Genomic DNA, 15,454 nt, shown 5'->3' with positions numbered 1-15,454 from the left:
AACTAACTGAATTATTGAACAACGTCAGAGCAGACACCACTAGGGGTGCAGTGTTTTAGTTTCCTTGCACCTTGAAAGTTCTGCCGCTGGCAGTCTTTCTCTCCTTCTCCTCGTTCTCGGGGCGAGCACGGCGCAGCACTGAGCACCGTTAGTTATCCAAATGCGCCGATGTAGGGGAAATGATTTACCTTGGAGGAAGTCAGCAGTTCGCTTTCGCATACGCGAGTGAATATAGGCTTTTGAAGCCTTGATATGATAATGGAAGTAATCGCGGAAGGTCTGAATGTGAGAGATGACCTCAGTCATGCGCTGAGGAGTTAGGTGCCGAGGGAAGAGGACTGCAGCTCAATTAGTTATCATGTTGGCGGTATTAGCTGGTAAAACTTACCAAAAGTCACATAACCAATATCTCCAGACCCAGTGTCTTGGACCCCCGGGACACCCTGTAGCTCGAGAGGGGCGTCGTTCCTGAACAAGACCTGGGGGGCATTTTGAATCGCTCTCCTTCGAGCGTCGACGAATTCTTGGATGAACACCTTTCCAAATACTCGATCGGTTTCTTCGCGAAAGACGGTGCTAAAGATGACGGTAACTCGGTCGTGGCTGGCCTTGACGTAGATGGCCTCCTCCTCTCGGTAGTGAATTGCCTTAACTTCGCCTCCCTCTCGAACGCCCTGAGGAGCTTCTTCGGAGGTAAACTTGGAAGCCTCCTCCTTCAATGCGTAATGCTCTTTGTAAGCTTGCTCGAATGGTGCGGCCATAGCGTTGCGCTTCAGGAGAGCGAATTTGAGTGCTAGCTCATTGCGTTCCTCTGGTCAATAGTCAGCATTGTCGGCCTTGACTGTGGAGAGCATATCGCTGTACCCTTTGATTCCGGGAGGTTCTCCAAATCCACAAGAACAGAGAAGTCGAAGCCCGGCTCAACCGATGTCATGTAGTCGCCATACTCGCGCTGGAGAACTTCCTCAGCTCCATACTTGACAAGGTCGGGGAAACATCGTATTTGGATTGAAAGAAGGATCTGGGTCTTAGACTCGGGTGTCGAGATATGGAACGTAACGCCATCAAAGTCGCTGACCGTCTGGTCAATAGAGGCGGGAGGGGCTCTGACGTACAACCTGTGAGCTCTTATTTTTGGAGATAATTGGGTATGCATAATCTTACCCTGAGAAACGTTCCGTCAGAACCGACTGAATAAGCACATTTTGGTAGTCTAGCAGAAGCATCTTGTTGGTCGATTTGTATGCTATCCCCTTACTATCTCGTAGCTTAGGTGGTATACTACAGTAGGTGACGCCTGGGTGGTGGGGCTTACGTGGTGAGCCTCAAGCTCCCAGCAGACACGTGACAAAGAGCTCCTAAGTGGATAACATCCTTATCGATAAGAAAATTTCCCTCTAAGTTACTGTACGTGGGATAGAGGAAAGATTCTAGGATCTTTGGTCAGAGACAAAAGCTTAAGAAGGGCCAATTCTGGTCGCAACATCTCAAAAATGGTGAAGTCGTACTTGTAAGTTAATGAGAAATGCTTAGCGACTCAATCTAACTCAAATTTCAATAGGAAATACGAGCATGGCAAGTTCTTCGGCGTCGTCGCCTCGCCGACCTCGAACATAGTATGGTCCTCGAAAGACCGAACAGGAACCAGCGCGGGACAGGCGATCGTCGCAGCGAATGAAGAGGTTCTCTGCTGGGATATCAAGAAGGGCGAAATAACAAACCGCTGGAGAGATGAAAGATGCACGATTCCCGTGACTGCCATTGCGCAAAGCAAATCCGACAAGGACGTTTTCGCTGTGGGATACGAGGATGGTAGTATTCGATTATGGGACAGCAAAATTTCCTCCGTCATCCTCAACTTCAATGGTCATAAGTCGGCAATCACAAAACTCGTTTTCGACAAGTCTGGTGTCAGACTTGCCAGCGGCTCCAAAGACACCGATATCATCATCTGGGATCTTGTCGCGGAAGTCGGCCAATTTAAGCTACGAGGACACAAGGATCAAGTGACTGGCCTTCATTTTGTTGAGCCAGAACCTCAGGTCCAGGATGAAGACGGTGCGCACGCGATGGTCCTTGATGGTGAAGGAACACACGACGGCTTCTTATTAACGACTGGCAAAGATTCGCTCATCAAGCTGTGGGATCTATCGTCAAGGCACTGCATAGAAACACACATATCGCAGACAAACGGCGAGTGCTGGGCTCTCGGGTTGGCCCCAGACTACAGTGGATGTGTCACTGCCGGAAATGACGGCGAGATCAAAGTTTGGTCGTTGGACGCCGACGGCCTTGCATTGAGCGCCCGTCAAGTTGATACACCTGCTGCAGTCCAATATCTTCAGGATCGCGGAACATTACATCGACAGAGTAAGGACAGGACAACCGAAGTTATCTTCCACCCAAAGAAAGATTACTTTGCAGTTCATGGCTCAGAAAAGGGTGTTGATGTGTGGAGAATACGGTCCGAGGCCGAAATAAAAAAAGCACTGGCTCGTAAGCGAAGAAGACGTCGAGAGAAGGCGAAGGATGGGAGGATCGTTGAGGAGGAGACCAATGCAGAGGAGCCAGTGGATGTTTCAAAGGCAGACATTAGCGACGTCTTTGTTCAATATGTCATTGTACGAACAGGAGGCAAGGTGCGCTCTGTTGACTGGGCCCTCCCTAGCGGACAAAAGGATCTTCACCTGCTGGTAGGAACCACAAACAACCTGCTCGAGTATTACAGCCTACCATCTAAGGAGAAGAGCGAAAAGTCAAAGAAGGACGACGTCCCTGATTATACGAGAGCGCTATCCGTTGAACTCCCCGGTCACCGAACAGATATCAGGGCGCTATCACTGAGCTCGGATGACAAGATGCTGGCATCTGCATCGAATGGTAGCTTGAAGATCTGGAACATAAAGACACAGAACTGCATTCGGACATTCGAGTGCGGCTATGCGCTCTGCTGTTCTTTTCTCCCAGGAGACAAAGTCGTTGTGGTTGGCACCAAGAGTGGTGAACTGCAGCTCTTTGATGTGGCCTCGGCTGCACTGCTTGATAGTGTCGATGCTCACGAGGGTGCCATCTGGTCTCTCAACGTCCACCCTGATGGCCAGTCCGTCGTCTCGGGCAGTGCTGACAAGACAGCCAAGTTCTGGGATTTCAAGATCGTACAGGAGGAAGTGCTCGGTACAAGAAGAACAACACCAAAGCTCAAGCTGCAACAGTCGAGAACACTCAAGGTTTCTGACGATATTCTGAGCCTCAAGTTCTCACCAGATGCTCGACTCATCGCTGTTGCCCTCCTCGATAACACGGTCAAGGTTTTCTTCGTTGACTCCCTCAAACTCTACCTTAATCTTTATGGTCACAAACTTCCTGTTCTTAGCATGGATATCTCATTTGACAGCAAGTTGATCGTCACAAGTTCAGCCGACAAGAACATCAGAATATGGGGTCTTGATTTCGGTGACTGCCACAAAGCTCTCTTCGGGCACCAGGACAGTATCCTTCAGGTCGCCTTCGTACCTCACAACAACGACGGCAACGGCCACCATTTCTTCAGCAGCAGCAAGGATCGCACAATCCGATATTGGGATGGTGATAAATTCGAGCAGATCCAGAGACTGGATGGTCACCATGGCGAGGTGTGGGCTATTGCCGTTGCCCATAGCGGCGACCTCTTGGTTAGTGCCGGCCATGATAAGAGCATCCGAGTCTGGGATGAAACAGAGGAGCAGATTTTCCTCGAGGAAGAGCGCGAGAAGGAGATTGAGGAACTATACGAGAGCACTCTTACGACATCACTGGAGCGAGACCCTGACGCTCAAGATGAGAATAATGAGGTTGCTGCGGCAAGCAAGCAGACCACAGAGACTCTTATGGCTGGTGAGAGGATAGCAGAAGCTCTCGAGATGGGCATGGCCGATCTCAACCTACTCAGAGAGTACGAGGAAGCCAAACTCACAAACCCTCATGCCCAACCTCCTCAACGGAACCCCGTCTTCCTTGCCCTCGGAAACATCACCGCCGAGGCTTATGTCCTCTCTGTTTTACAAAAGATCAAGGCTTCGGCGCTGCACGATGCACTGCTGGTACTCCCCTTTGCCTCCGTTCCCATCCTCTTCACTTTCCTTAACATTTTCGCGATGCGATCCATGAACATGCCCTTGACATGTCGCATCCTTTTCTTCATGCTGAAAACGCACCATAAGCAGATTGTTGCCAGCCGCACCATGAAGGCTATGCTTGACGGCATCCGTGTGAACCTCCGTGCTTCTCTCAAGCGCCAGAAGGATGAGATGGGAGTTAACATTGCAGCCCTTAAGGTTGTGGGTATGCAGATTCGTGACAAAAGCATCAAGGACTATGTGGATGAGAATTGGGAGGAGGAGAGTGATGAGAGGAATGCTAAGAAGAGAACATTCGTTCACGTTGCTTAATTGGATGACTGATTATATGTACATAAGGGCAAAAGTATAGATTTGGTAGTATTATATCCCCGTTATTACAAAAAATTGATAACGTCATTTGTCTAGCACCTCTTGCTCCTTACCTTTAGCCTAGATCTTGGTAGTCGATTTATTACGAAGACAGGTGACATGCCATTGCCTGACTAGACGTGAAGGGGTATGCCAATTGCTCGCCTACTATGCTGCTGTCGGTTCTTACATGACACGCGGATTCGATCATGAAGACTGTCCTGAACTTGTTTGCCCCAAATCTTCATGTAAATGATCCTATTTCCCAAGACATTTTCTGCGGGAGGCCTGTATATTTGGGAATGGCTTGGCTGATTGGAATTGAACACGGTAACTTACGGTGCCTATGAACTACCCACTGATCTTTCTCAAGTCATATATGCGCAAGTAACGCTCAGACTATCAAAGTATTGTAGACAGGTAGAATATAGCCTACCATTTAGTCGGATTTATACTTCCTGATACAATCTCCATTTCAAGCAAGAGGCAAACAAGGAAAGCGAGTGGTATGATGGGACGCATATACTAACAAGAGTATTACGGAGAGGTAGAGGAATTAAAAGAGCAGACGAAAGGAGATGAGAAGGAAGAGTACATAAGGTATTACGAGCAGGCAGAATACTGTTTGCATATTTACAATAGAAGAGAAGTCGATTCCTTTTTACATCGTGAGATAGAGTCCGTATTATGTACGAGGGTTTCTGGTAGTTTAGATATGGTCACAACAAATGTACCTATCTTTGATGTGGAAACGAAGATTCTATATTAATGAAAGCAAGGTGATGCTTTGGCTGCACAATTGAACTAGACCAGAAATAGTCGAGGATACTTAATGATCGGAAAGCAAACCGATGAAGGAGAAACTATTGAATCATGGTCTCCTTTGATAATATTGCGAAGTCGGCGCAGGGTAGATCGGAATTGATGTATTGACTTCGTCCAAAGATACCCCGTGACTCGATTACCGGGACTCATCTCCGACCGAAGCTTCTCCATCGGGGGAGCAGTTCCGAAACCGGTTGCTTAAGCTTACAGCTATTTCGCCATTGAGCCAGTGAATGAGTGTTATAACTGATAAAATTCTTCTTGTAATCATCATTCGTAACCATCATGTTCGCTCTGAGACGCACAATGGCTACTATGGCCCCTCAGGCTACGTCTAGCCTCAAGCAGGCCGGCAAGGTTGTCTGCATCGGCCGCAACTTTGCGTATGTTCACCCATAGCTCAACCACTATGACATAAACTGATGGCTATCTCTTAGGGAGCACATTGCTGAGCTGAACAACACCAAACCCAAGCAGCCCTTCTTCTTCCTGAAACCTACGTCTTCCATTGTCCTACCAGGCGAGGGTCCCGTCCTGAGGCCCAAGGGCATTGACATGCATTATGAGGTTGAGTTGGCTCTCGTAATTGGAAAGCTCACCCGAGATCTTCAGGCCTCTGATACCCAGGGAGCTCTTGATGCTATCAAAGGTGCGTCAAGCAGTGGGACTATCACGAATTATGAAAGGCTGACCATCTCCAGCTTACGCTATCGCCATTGACTTCACCGCCCGCAACGCCCAGAATGAGGCCAAGAAGAAGGGTCTCCCATGGGACATCGCCAAAGGTTTCGATACTTTCTTGCCTCTGAGCAACATTATCCCCAAGACTGCCATTAAGGACCCTCACAATGTTGAGCTCTTCCTCCAGCTCAACGGCGAGACCAAGCAACAGGGCTCAACCAACCTCATGATCTACCAGATCCCTCGTATCTTGAGCGACATCTCCAAGGTTATGACTCTCCACCCCGGCGATATTGTCCTTACTGGTACACCTGCCGGCGTTGGTCCTGCCGTGCCGGGTGATGTTGTTCGAGCGGGTGTGAGGATTGACGGAAAGGAGTTGGAGGAGGGTGCCATTGAGATCCCCGTGGAGGAATCGCCAAGCTCATATAGTTTTGCCGAGACCTAAAGATGAACAAGTTTAAGTGAGTTGTATCTTAGTAAGAACTTTCGACATGAGTGTGTAGAATATCAAGACATGAGAGGTATTTTTCTGCAACTACTACTACATCACCACATTTCATACCCATGCGCCGCCTCTTTGACCTTTTGATACAAACTTTTGCTACATTTTGATGGATCACGCCAGATTAGGATCCTGAATAGTGCCCGGCTTCGGTGCCGCATCAGCCATAGTACCACACTTGGAACAAGTCCTCTTGTCCTCACTGCTCTTAAAGTCTTGAACCGCCACTTTAATTTGAGTGCCAAGGTCGGTGCAATGAAATGCGGCCTCGTGAACAATCTCACCACAGTCACCGCAGTACCAACGCATACGATCGAGTGAGTCCTTTGGACGACGCTGCTCTAGGACGACTCCAACCGTGTTCGCGAAGCGGACTGGGTTGTGCGGTGTGTTTCCAGGTAAGAGAAACATATCACCTTCACGGATGATGATGTCACGGAATTCCCCCTCGTCGACGACTTTGAGCATCATTGCACCTTTGTATTGGTAGAACCACTCGGGAGTTTGATTGATGTGGTAGTCAGTGCGGGCATTTGGACCACCAACGATCTGATGACAATTGTTAGCCATGTTCTCAACGTGAAGTATAAGAGTATTTGCAAAGCGTGAGTTACCATGACACTGAAGTCTTCATTGTAGACACAGTAATTGTTGATAGGGGGCTGTAGTAGATGGGAGTTTTCTTCAAGCCTGTTGTACTCATAATGGGTCGATTAGTGAGTCTGCTCCATATTCTGTTTCGAATTGTATAGAGTCAAAGAGATTACTCACCATTTCGGAAGGTTGACTGGTGGCCCAAGCATGATTGAGATGGCTACTCGTATGTCCGCGTATGGAGATAGAATTATAAGTAAAGATGAGAAACCAATATAGTGGACAGTGGAAATGCTAAGGTATAGTTGAAGTCAAAGATTGATAAGAGTGAGGGGCGTCAACTGCGGATAATTTGTAAGTAAAGTGGTTGCGGATGTCACGGGAGAGGCTGACTTCAACCAATTACATAAAACGAGACTTTACAAGAAGATACCTAGTACTCAGGATAATAGAAGAGAAGTATATTATATACTGATAATTACCAATAAATGATGAAATAGCCGTGGTAGGGCTCCCCGCAGTTCCGCGGCAGTTGGTTCTTGTTAGTCGTCGGGAAAGGTACAGAAGACGAAGGGGCCGTCGGAACGACCCCCCCCCTCTACAATAGTACCTAGCCGAGACACTGTACTTTGGTCGTCGCACGTTTTACTGCATCAAACAAAGTACCTCGCCTGTCGCGTCATTCCACCCACCACTCCCTTGCTATCGTTATCGACCGACCTATAACCACCATCTGAAGGGGTCCGCCTGATCCTGCGCACGTTTGAGCTGGTTTCATGAATTCCAGCAGCTCTATATCAATACACTAGACCACCTCTTGGAAACTTCTGACTCAACTACAACATACCTACTCATAGCGATCAAACGAACAAAAATCACGATAACACGATAATGGATCACGCACATATGGATCACAGCGGCATGAGCCACAGTGGAATGGACCACGGAGATATGGACCATGGCCACGGAGGAGGCATGAAGGATATGTGCAGCATGAACGTATGGTGTTATCTCCTCCTATCCATATGTACAAATACTGATCATCGTAGATGCTGTTCACTTGGGACACCACCAATCTCTGCATCGTCTTCCGCCAATGGCACGTTCGCTCGACAACCTCCCTCTTCTTCTCTCTCGTCGCTGTAATTTTCCTCGCCGTCGGCTACGAAGCTCTCCGTTCCCTCTCGCGACAGTACGAAGAAGCCCTCGATAATCGCGTCCGAGCCGCACCCAGTAAGCTCCTCCTCTCCCCTCCAAGACCGCATAAATACATTTCCTCTCTGAGGAACCCCAAGAACAAAACCAGAATGTTGCTTTGTATCTCCTTGCCTTGTCTGTGTTACTCTTTGGGGGAAATTGCCCTGCTAAGTCTTCCCGTGAGGTCTTGATGTTCCCGTTACTGAGTCGACTCCCATCCTTGCAGGACAATCCCAAGGACAAGCCGATCAGCGTGCCCACCTCATCAAGGCTGTTTTATATGGCCTACAGAACTTTTATGCATTCATGCTCATGTGAGTAGCCGAGCCTACTGCCGTTGTTAATAGCTCACAATTCTAATAAAACAAGGCTCATTTTCATGACATACAACGGCTGGGTTATGATTGCTGTTTCTCTTGGCGCATTTCTTGGATATCTATTCTTCGGAAAGCGAACTTCTGCTACCAAGGATAACGCATGTCATTAGAGGGGCTGAACGTTTATGAAACGGCCATGGCGAACCCAAAGGACACGCGAAGTCTAAATTATTGCAAATGGAAACCTAAAGCTTGACACTTTTCATCATAATCCACCAGTATCAATGTTCAGTACTCTTTGCCTCTCTCTAAGCCTCTTAGCAGTATCGGACTTAACGTTCATAGATCTTGTTTCTATTTCTATCCACATGCCTTCAGAATCTCTACATCTTTGACGCATCGCCAGGTTCAGTCCGCTTCTCTGGAAGTTTGTCCCCCAGGTCCCCCAAGCTATCCGCATGGGCAATGATCTCCTCATCGCCAAAACTGTCATTATGCTCAAATCCAGGCTCCTGTGCATATGCAATTCTCGCTGCGTCCACCAATATGCGCGCCGTCATTCCCCAGACCTTGAATCTCCCATCTGGTTCCTCTTCTTTTTCTAGCTTGTCAACCAAACGGCTTTGCTCGCTATCCCGCCGCGGCTTCGAGATGCTTTGGTTGTTGACTGGGACGTAAAAGTTGTGCACCCGCCAGGGGTGATCTTTCCAGTGATTCCAGAAGCCATCGTACCATTGTCCTTCAGGCAGCGTCTCACCCGGGGCGGGAGGGAGATCCTGCGCATGGAGGAAATTGTAAAAGGGCGCACTGAAGACGGCAGCGACTTCGCGAGCATCAAGTCTAGGAATCATAGTTTCCTCAACAGTCGGTGCCGGTTCTCCTGCTGTGCGCTGGTCCGCATGGAGAAATGCAACACATGGTCTCACGACGAGGTGTGTCCGAGCTAAGGAAGGGGGTAGATAGCAAAGATGCTCGACGCGGAAGGGTTTTGGAAGTTTGCTATCATCCATGGGAAGTCCAATTTCTTCCCAAGCTTCTCGGCGGGCGATTTGGACTGTGCAACAGAATTAATAAGGAATAACGGCACTTGAGAACAACGCCTTACATGGTGTCTCTTCAAGATCATCTGCCTTGCCCCCGGGAAAGGCAGCATGGCCAGAAAAGTTCCTCAGACTTGCAGCGCGCATGGTGATAACCACACGTAAATCGCCGCGACGGTCAGCATACAGTAGTACTAAGACTGCTGCCCGCCTCCGAACGGGTAGACGATCCCATAGTGGGAATGGAGGGGGCTTGTATGCACGGAAACGAGCAATAGCGGCCTTGCGAGATATGATGTTGGTCAGCAATCGGCAGTATATATGTGAAGAGTCGCTCAAGAGACGCATTGAAAAGCAGCAAGATGTGAGATATGCGGATGACAAGCAGAGCACAGGTGAACAACTCAACTCAACTCACAGCGGACATTGCGTTCAAGGGCGACATGGTCAGAGAGTCATAATACAGCGACGCCTCTCCGTGATTGATCAGCTCCTCCCTGGTAGCTTCGCGGATGCCCTTCTGTAGCGCCTCAACCACGTCAGCGTCGGTGATGCTGTGGCTTCCAGTCTGTGTCTCAGTTGAGGTCTCGTTATTGATAGAGGCTCCTGTATCGTAGATCATGATGAGTGATCAACGAGGGCCGAAACTCTAATCGCCCAGAGAGGACAAGCTCAGTCACTGAACCTGCTTCCTAGGTGACGGCTTATTATAAGAATGTATTCTTTTTTGGTTAAACAGTTGTTAGTCTAAAGGTTGAGCCTTGGGATGGAAGGGATAAGTAAACTAAAAGTTGCCTCGGTCAGGAAGCCGCTCCGGCTCCGGATCTTGAGGATCTGAATCTGCGGGGGGCGGGGCTCGGAAGACAACCAATAAGTCAATGGGTATGGAAAACAGAGACAAGACGTATTACGGTACTCGTTAGGATTGATAGGCTAGGCATGGAGGAAAGAAACACATATTTTAGTAACAACAACAGCGAAGTAAGGCTATGTCATTTCAATGTGAGCGACGAGAATAAGAGTGAAACCATCACATACGATCTATTGTTCTCGACAAACGATTGAAGATTAACCCAGCTTGCTCGACAGCTGCATCACTTGCCAGAATATTCCCACAAGCTTAAATTAATTAATCAAACCTATCATTATCAACATATGTTGCGGATTAATATCATATAAGTTGGGGCTCTAATTCTGAACCCAAGACAAACTAATCCAATGCAAACAAGGTACAAGCTTAGCCTGAGTTTATATGAATGTTGCATTATATAGACATATTGAACAATTAGTTCATATGATCTCTTCTGAATCGTCAAGGCAAAAAAGAGGTAGTATAAGAAATAGCCAGGGTCTGCTGCCGAATAGCTTGGGCCTTGCAGATCATCGTTCGTGCCGATTTCACTTTGCTCTCAGATCTAGTGCAAGTCATATAAAGTAGTTGCATTAATCGAATACCATTTTGGGGGAATCTTGTTTAATACGACACGCCACGCTCAAATGCAATACCAAGCAAGACTTCGTTCAGTAAGTGCCATGTCTTCCTTATAATTATGACTCAACGTCCAACCTCTTCCTCTGGAATCATCTTGATCTGAGTCCTGAGCTGAGTTCTTCTCCTCTCACCTCTTGCTTGAATCAACCTCGCTCCATCACGCGCATTTGAGATCAGGTCCTTGACCTGCACTCCTGTTCTTGACAAAGACTTGTGTTCTGGTGACTTCTCTGAAAACTGTGGTATAGAACGAGGTATTCCTAGTTCCATCGAGTTGCGCTCCTCACTTCTCCGCGCCAAGAAATCCTTGACGACGTCCCTCATACTGCCATCATCTGCATAAAGCTCGTCTTCGTCATCGATCTCAAACGTACTACGCGGTGGAGAAACAACACTCCCAGTTTCTGATGAAGGAGGTATTGAAGGTGAGTAGGGCCCCTTTGTAGGATAGCTGGCGGCCGTTAGCGATGCTCGGCTAGAGCTCGCGGACAAAGCCGAGTCTTTCCTTCGCGTAAAGAGGGATCTTGCTCCAACACTGAGACGTCGACTGAGCGAGGTGCGGGATCGTGTAAGAGAAGAAGTACCGTATATAGATTGCCGTTTGTCGTTGTTGGCCAATCTGGTGGCAATGCGATGATACTCATCCGCTGTTTCGAGGTCGCTGAAGTAGTTGTAGCATGACCCGGCTTGCCAATTAACATCTTCATTGAAGGGGTCTTCTAGGTTGGAAACTGGTTCTAATGCTGCCATTGTTGATGTTGCACTACTCAGACGCTTTGTCTTAGCCATATGTAGTGAAACAGATCCTCTTTGGGCTTTGGGTGATTCCGGAGATGTATAGCTGTGATTACTCAACACGCTATCACAGTCTGGCTCGAGAGGAGGCATGCTGCTGTCAGAAGATCTTGGCTGATAGTCTGCGAGTGGTGTAGGCTCATCATCAAATATGGGTTCGTCCAAAGAGATGCCGTAACCACTCGACGAGTCGTCTCGCATTGATTTGGGTGAAATGGAAGGTGAATACTGAGGTCGAGATATAGCGGACGTCCAATCAATACCAGGTCCAACGTCGTGGCCCGTAATCTGTTGAATTTTCTGAGATGATCTTCGTTCACGGAGTGAAGTAGTGCCCGATATACTCATACGCGACGCCCTTTGTCTTGTTAAAGCCTTGGGAACAATCACAGGGGGTTGTTGGGGTAATGCTTTAGGATCATTTCCTGGGCCCAATGTTTGTGGGAAAGCACTGAATCTTGGTGGTGGTTTCGCCTTTGATGAAGTCCTGGATAGTGTCGTTGGAGGTAGGGGCAAAGGCCTATTGCGATAAAGGTATGCATTTTGAGGTGGCAGTACGAGTTCGATACTGCTCACTGGGCGTGTGCAACTTGTCATCTTGGTGGATTGTCCGCACTTGTCGATGGCCCGATCTTGTCGTTTGCTGTGTAAGTCGGCCGCGTCAGGATATCGCAGGGTCAGGGCCCTGCATGCAGGACGACTTGTCGGCTTGCAACCCTGTGCTGCCAATGGCGGTCCCGCGAACGACAGAAGCTGGTCCCCGATCTAACCTTGAAAGCGCACGGTTCCCTTTGTCTTGGATAAGTACTGCAAACTTCGAGCTGACCCCCTCCAAAAGAACTGCCTATCCTTTGATATCACCTTGAGAGGTCGATGTCGTTGAAATTACTGTGTTGTTGAATTCGAAGGAAGCACAAGCAAAGCAAGTGTTGATAATGCGAGACGGAGGAAAAGCCTCGTTTTGCGTAGCCTTGAGTCGCCAACTACATCTTAAGAGTTTCTCCAGGCAATTGTGAGTTTGAGCCGTCATAGTCCGGCGACGTGATCAAGCCTATAGAATCCCATTTCCCTCCGGAGTCACCTGGGATTTAGCGGGTTGTGGCGGGAGGCTTGAGTCTAGGCTCAGTAAGTCGAGCGACACATATTGGCCAAGACCGTGAGTAGCATTCCAGCAAGCTTTTCCCTTCCAAGTGTCTTGATTGCGAAGACTGACCGCCCAAGCCTCGCGAAGTGCTCACAAAGGAAAGAGTCGGTCTTTTCATCTTCCTTTTCGGTTAAGTGAACGAAGATCTCAAAGCATCTTCTGCATCTGGATGTGGCGGCCTGAGAAGCACGCACACTGCAAAAAGCCATTATCGTTAGAAGCCGTGTGGCCATGCCCACAAACAAGGCAAGAAAAAGAAACGACGCTGTAAAGTAGTCGCTAGAAGTCAGAGGGCGCCATCACACGCGCCCACGATGCCGGTACCTCCAAGATTCACCACATTGTAACATTATGTGTTTCTGGAAGCATCGTCAACTTTCACGGAGTTCCAATTTGTCTTAAATTCGTTTGATATAGCTATATTTGTAATTAGACCGAACCTTCGTCCAGGAGGGGTAAAGCTATCACAAGTAGACGCGGGACGAGCCATCTGGGCTATGATAGTAAGATCGTCAGGTCATAATCATGAATCTGTAAACTTTCCCAGTTACCGGGAATGGCCTCGTGGCAACTCAAGCCTTTGCCGGCCAAACCCTGATTTATTAGGGTATCTGGCCCAGCACAAAGCCTCAGTGAGGAATGTTGACTTGGTGAGGAGCATAGGATTAGGGGAAAGCGTCCAAATCTTGGTCCAGAGGCGTGGTCGAGTATCTCAGTGAAAGCCGTAATTTCTATACAGCCCGCCCCAGTTGACAGGGCTGGCCGCCGTTTGGGTTGTCATTGGTCCCCAAGTAATTTCGTTGATGACGCAATTAATCGTCCTCATTGTCTTTGCCTTGATAATCTCCAAGTAGGATATCGTCGACTCCAAGGCCTGAAGAGTTGTTTCTCAACCATTCTGTCTCGACACGGAAGAAGATCCATACCCATCGACGGAATACTTCGAGGAATTCAGTCAGAAAGATGCCTCCCTCTAGATCGCTGAACCTATCAAGACGTCCATTGAGCTTCATGGACCATGTGCATCTCAACATCAGATCCATACTGATCACTAGATAGTAGAGGTTAGGATACCTAAAAACAAGACGATCTCGAAGTCCAAAAGGATGAGTGGGTGATTCGCGATCTTGCTTCGGAGAAAAAAGCGTCATGTCCCAATCCTTGGCCACATCCCAATAGAAAGAGTACAGAGAGTTGATGAGTACAGCAACAAGCCAAGCCTTGTGAAGAGCTGCTTTGGAGTCGGGGTCTTCTGTCGACCTTTGCCAAGCACTGGTAATGAGCACGGGGAACGCAGTCGAATATTTGAGAGCGTTGGCCAAATGCTGGCCACCCCATCCTGTGGACTCTTTGTATGGGGCTCGCCGAACTCGAAAGTACTCGATCAAGCACTGTCGAAATCGTATTAAGCTCGGCACTCCCATAATGAATGGTACGAGCACTGTTCCTCCACAATTGCGATCAGGTCGCTGCGTAGACGAACCTTCCGCCGAGAAGAACATGCATAGGGTAATGAAGAGATCTCCAAAAACCTTCGCGTACGATGTCAACACATCCGCCAACAGAATATCTCCAAACTTGCCGTCCTGCGGCTCAGCAAGCCCACCCAAGCTCACGCGTCGCAAAGTTGCCAAGAATCTTCTTCTTCCTCCGCTGGGCAGATTCCTCAATGGAACAACGAACATAGCAATCAAAGCAGTGAGATATGTCAACGGCATCCATCCGAATGCAACGACACGCTCAGGTATGCCCCATGTGCAAACCCAAAAGAGAGACACCGATAATGCGAACAACGCCGAAAGTGCAATCGCGAGGCGGTACGTCGAGCCATGGTGCGGAATATGTTGCGGCGATGCTCGACCGGGATATCGAATCAACTGTGGAACGTCGACGTTGAAAAGATGGAGACAATGAAGGTTTAATCCCCATCCCCAGACAGCTATCATCAGTTAGAAACAGGCAATGTGACCAGAATAGGATTCTTGCTCACCCAAAGTTGCAATAAAGCCAACACGGTAAGGCAAAGGAAAAGCCAAGCTGAAGGAGTCAAGCCCCGGGTCAACAGCCGGATCACCGTCCATTGGAGCGAACCGCCATCGAGCGAACGTCACAGGCTTTTTGAACAACGAGATGCGCTCAGGAGCGCAGAAGAATGAGTACCAAGCGACAGCGGCAAAAGAATGACTGGAAGGGTAAAGTTCATGAGGTTTTGCGACAGTCCAAGCTGTCCTCAACTTTAGGTGAGATTAAGCATGAGCGGGTCCACATGCTTTTTTTCAGGGGTGTTTTGCGTCTGTCCCTGATAAACGTCAGCCGTTTCTTATCATGCTTGGCAGATTTATCTGTGCCACGATTGTGCGCCACAATCATGCTGCAGCCACACTCACGACACGCGCGC

At 48.5% G+C, this 15,454-nt stretch overlaps 8 protein-coding genes across 10 annotated transcripts; 3 read left to right on the top strand and 5 right to left on the bottom strand.

Annotated features, from left to right (window-relative positions):
* Positions 1 to 55: 55 nt before the first annotated feature.
* FOIG_03032 (actin like protein 2/3 complex, subunit 2) lies at positions 56 to 1,226 on the bottom strand (the record flags this gene model as incomplete). Its single annotated transcript, XM_031200658.1, has 5 exons — positions 56 to 138; positions 189 to 338; positions 389 to 811; positions 865 to 1,106; positions 1,165 to 1,226. The coding sequence occupies 5 exons, from the start codon at positions 1,224 to 1,226 to the stop codon at positions 56 to 58; spliced, it is 960 nt and encodes a 319-aa protein (XP_031070426.1).
* A 191-nt stretch (positions 1,227 to 1,417) lies between these two features.
* On the top strand, positions 1,418 to 4,552 carry FOIG_03031 (uncharacterized protein). The gene is made up of 2 exons (XM_031200657.1): positions 1,418 to 1,510; positions 1,562 to 4,552. The coding sequence occupies exons 1-2, from the start codon at positions 1,494 to 1,496 to the stop codon at positions 4,425 to 4,427; spliced, it is 2,883 nt and encodes a 960-aa protein (XP_031070425.1). The 5' UTR covers positions 1,418 to 1,493; the 3' UTR covers positions 4,428 to 4,552.
* Positions 4,553 to 5,451: 899 nt separating this feature from the next.
* On the top strand, positions 5,452 to 7,114 carry FOIG_03030 (acylpyruvate hydrolase). Its single transcript, XM_031200656.1, has 3 exons — positions 5,452 to 5,674; positions 5,729 to 5,940; positions 5,993 to 7,114. Exons 1-3 carry the CDS (start codon positions 5,577 to 5,579, stop codon positions 6,418 to 6,420), a joined length of 738 nt encoding a protein of 245 aa, XP_031070424.1. The 5' UTR covers positions 5,452 to 5,576; the 3' UTR covers positions 6,421 to 7,114.
* Positions 6,426 to 7,114, bottom strand: FOIG_03029 (3-hydroxyanthranilate 3,4-dioxygenase). The gene has a single exon (XM_031200655.1). The coding sequence runs from the start codon at positions 7,045 to 7,047 to the stop codon at positions 6,592 to 6,594; it is 456 nt and encodes a 151-aa protein (XP_031070423.1). The 5' UTR covers positions 7,048 to 7,114; the 3' UTR covers positions 6,426 to 6,591.
* Positions 7,115 to 7,682: 568 nt separating this feature from the next.
* Positions 7,683 to 10,721, top strand: FOIG_03027 (uncharacterized protein). Of its 2 annotated transcripts, none has more exons than XM_031200652.1 (4): positions 7,683 to 8,070; positions 8,121 to 8,304; positions 8,495 to 8,582; positions 8,638 to 10,721. In XM_031200652.1, the coding sequence occupies exons 1-4, from the start codon at positions 7,963 to 7,965 to the stop codon at positions 8,753 to 8,755; spliced, it is 498 nt and encodes a 165-aa protein (XP_031070420.1). In that variant the 5' UTR covers positions 7,683 to 7,962; the 3' UTR covers positions 8,756 to 10,721. The 2 variants fall into 2 exon arrangements, with proteins under 2 accessions (XP_031070420.1, XP_031070419.1); XM_031200651.1 differs by having other exon boundaries at positions 8,453 to 8,582.
* On the bottom strand, positions 8,743 to 10,415 carry FOIG_03028 (uncharacterized protein). Of its 2 annotated transcripts, XM_031200653.1 has the most exons (3): positions 10,044 to 10,415; positions 9,691 to 9,907; positions 8,743 to 9,639 (listed from the first exon to the last, which is right to left on the bottom strand). In XM_031200653.1, the coding sequence occupies exons 1-3, from the start codon at positions 10,245 to 10,247 to the stop codon at positions 8,969 to 8,971; spliced, it is 1,092 nt and encodes a 363-aa protein (XP_031070421.1). In that variant the 5' UTR covers positions 10,248 to 10,415; the 3' UTR covers positions 8,743 to 8,968. The 2 variants fall into 2 exon arrangements, with proteins under 2 accessions (XP_031070421.1, XP_031070422.1); XM_031200654.1 differs by having other exon boundaries at positions 8,830 to 9,639; positions 9,691 to 10,414.
* A 207-nt stretch (positions 10,722 to 10,928) lies between the features above and the next one.
* Positions 10,929 to 13,053, bottom strand: FOIG_03026 (uncharacterized protein). Its single transcript, XM_031200650.1, has one exon. The coding sequence runs from the start codon at positions 12,507 to 12,509 to the stop codon at positions 11,181 to 11,183; it is 1,329 nt and encodes a 442-aa protein (XP_031070418.1). The 5' UTR covers positions 12,510 to 13,053; the 3' UTR covers positions 10,929 to 11,180.
* A 40-nt stretch (positions 13,054 to 13,093) lies between these two features.
* Positions 13,094 to 15,334, bottom strand: FOIG_03025 (uncharacterized protein). Its single transcript, XM_031200649.1, has 2 exons — positions 15,047 to 15,334; positions 13,094 to 14,995 (listed from the first exon to the last, which is right to left on the bottom strand). Exons 1-2 carry the CDS (start codon positions 15,135 to 15,137, stop codon positions 13,869 to 13,871), a joined length of 1,218 nt encoding a protein of 405 aa, XP_031070417.1. The 5' UTR covers positions 15,138 to 15,334; the 3' UTR covers positions 13,094 to 13,868.
* Between the last annotated feature and the right edge of the window lie 120 nt (positions 15,335 to 15,454).

The sequence above is a fragment of the Fusarium odoratissimum genome, assembly GCF_000260195.1.
Source record: "Fusarium odoratissimum NRRL 54006 unplaced genomic scaffold supercont1.3, whole genome shotgun sequence".
Classification (NCBI taxonomy): domain Eukaryota; kingdom Fungi; phylum Ascomycota; class Sordariomycetes; order Hypocreales; family Nectriaceae; genus Fusarium; species Fusarium odoratissimum.
Note: the sequence above shows the minus strand (reverse complement) of the source record. Positions and strands in the feature narration are given on the sequence as shown.

Coding starts and splice junctions, on each gene's coding strand:
- FOIG_03030 (XM_031200656.1), top strand. CDS start 5,577: ATGTTCGCTCTGAGACGCACAATGGCTACTATGGCCCCTCAGGCTACG. Junction 5,675..5,728: donor TGCATCGGCCGCAACTTTGC/GTATGTTCACCC, acceptor GCTATCTCTTAG/GGAGCACATTGCTGAGCTGA. Junction 5,941..5,992: donor AGCTCTTGATGCTATCAAAG/GTGCGTCAAGCA, acceptor GACCATCTCCAG/CTTACGCTATCGCCATTGAC.
- FOIG_03029 (XM_031200655.1), bottom strand. CDS start 7,047: ATGGCTAACAATTGTCATCAGATCGTTGGTGGTCCAAATGCCCGCACT.
- FOIG_03027 (XM_031200651.1), top strand. CDS start 7,963: ATGGATCACGCACATATGGATCACAGCGGCATGAGCCACAGTGGAATG. Junction 8,071..8,120: donor AGGATATGTGCAGCATGAAC/GTATGGTGTTAT, acceptor TGATCATCGTAG/ATGCTGTTCACTTGGGACAC. Junction 8,583..8,637: donor TTTTATGCATTCATGCTCAT/GTGAGTAGCCGA, acceptor TAATAAAACAAG/GCTCATTTTCATGACATACA.
- FOIG_03028 (XM_031200653.1), bottom strand. CDS start 10,247: ATGATCTACGATACAGGAGCCTCTATCAATAACGAGACCTCAACTGAG. Junction 9,908..10,043: donor CCTTGAACGCAATGTCCGCT/GTGAGTTGAGTT, acceptor ATATCTCGCAAG/GCCGCTATTGCTCGTTTCCG. Junction 9,640..9,690: donor TGATCTTGAAGAGACACCAT/GTAAGGCGTTGT, acceptor TCTGTTGCACAG/TCCAAATCGCCCGCCGAGAA.
- FOIG_03026 (XM_031200650.1), bottom strand. CDS start 12,509: ATGACAAGTTGCACACGCCCAGTGAGCAGTATCGAACTCGTACTGCCA.
- FOIG_03025 (XM_031200649.1), bottom strand. CDS start 15,137: ATGGACGGTGATCCGGCTGTTGACCCGGGGCTTGACTCCTTCAGCTTG. Junction 14,996..15,046: donor TGGCTTTATTGCAACTTTGG/GTGAGCAAGAAT, acceptor AACTGATGATAG/CTGTCTGGGGATGGGGATTA.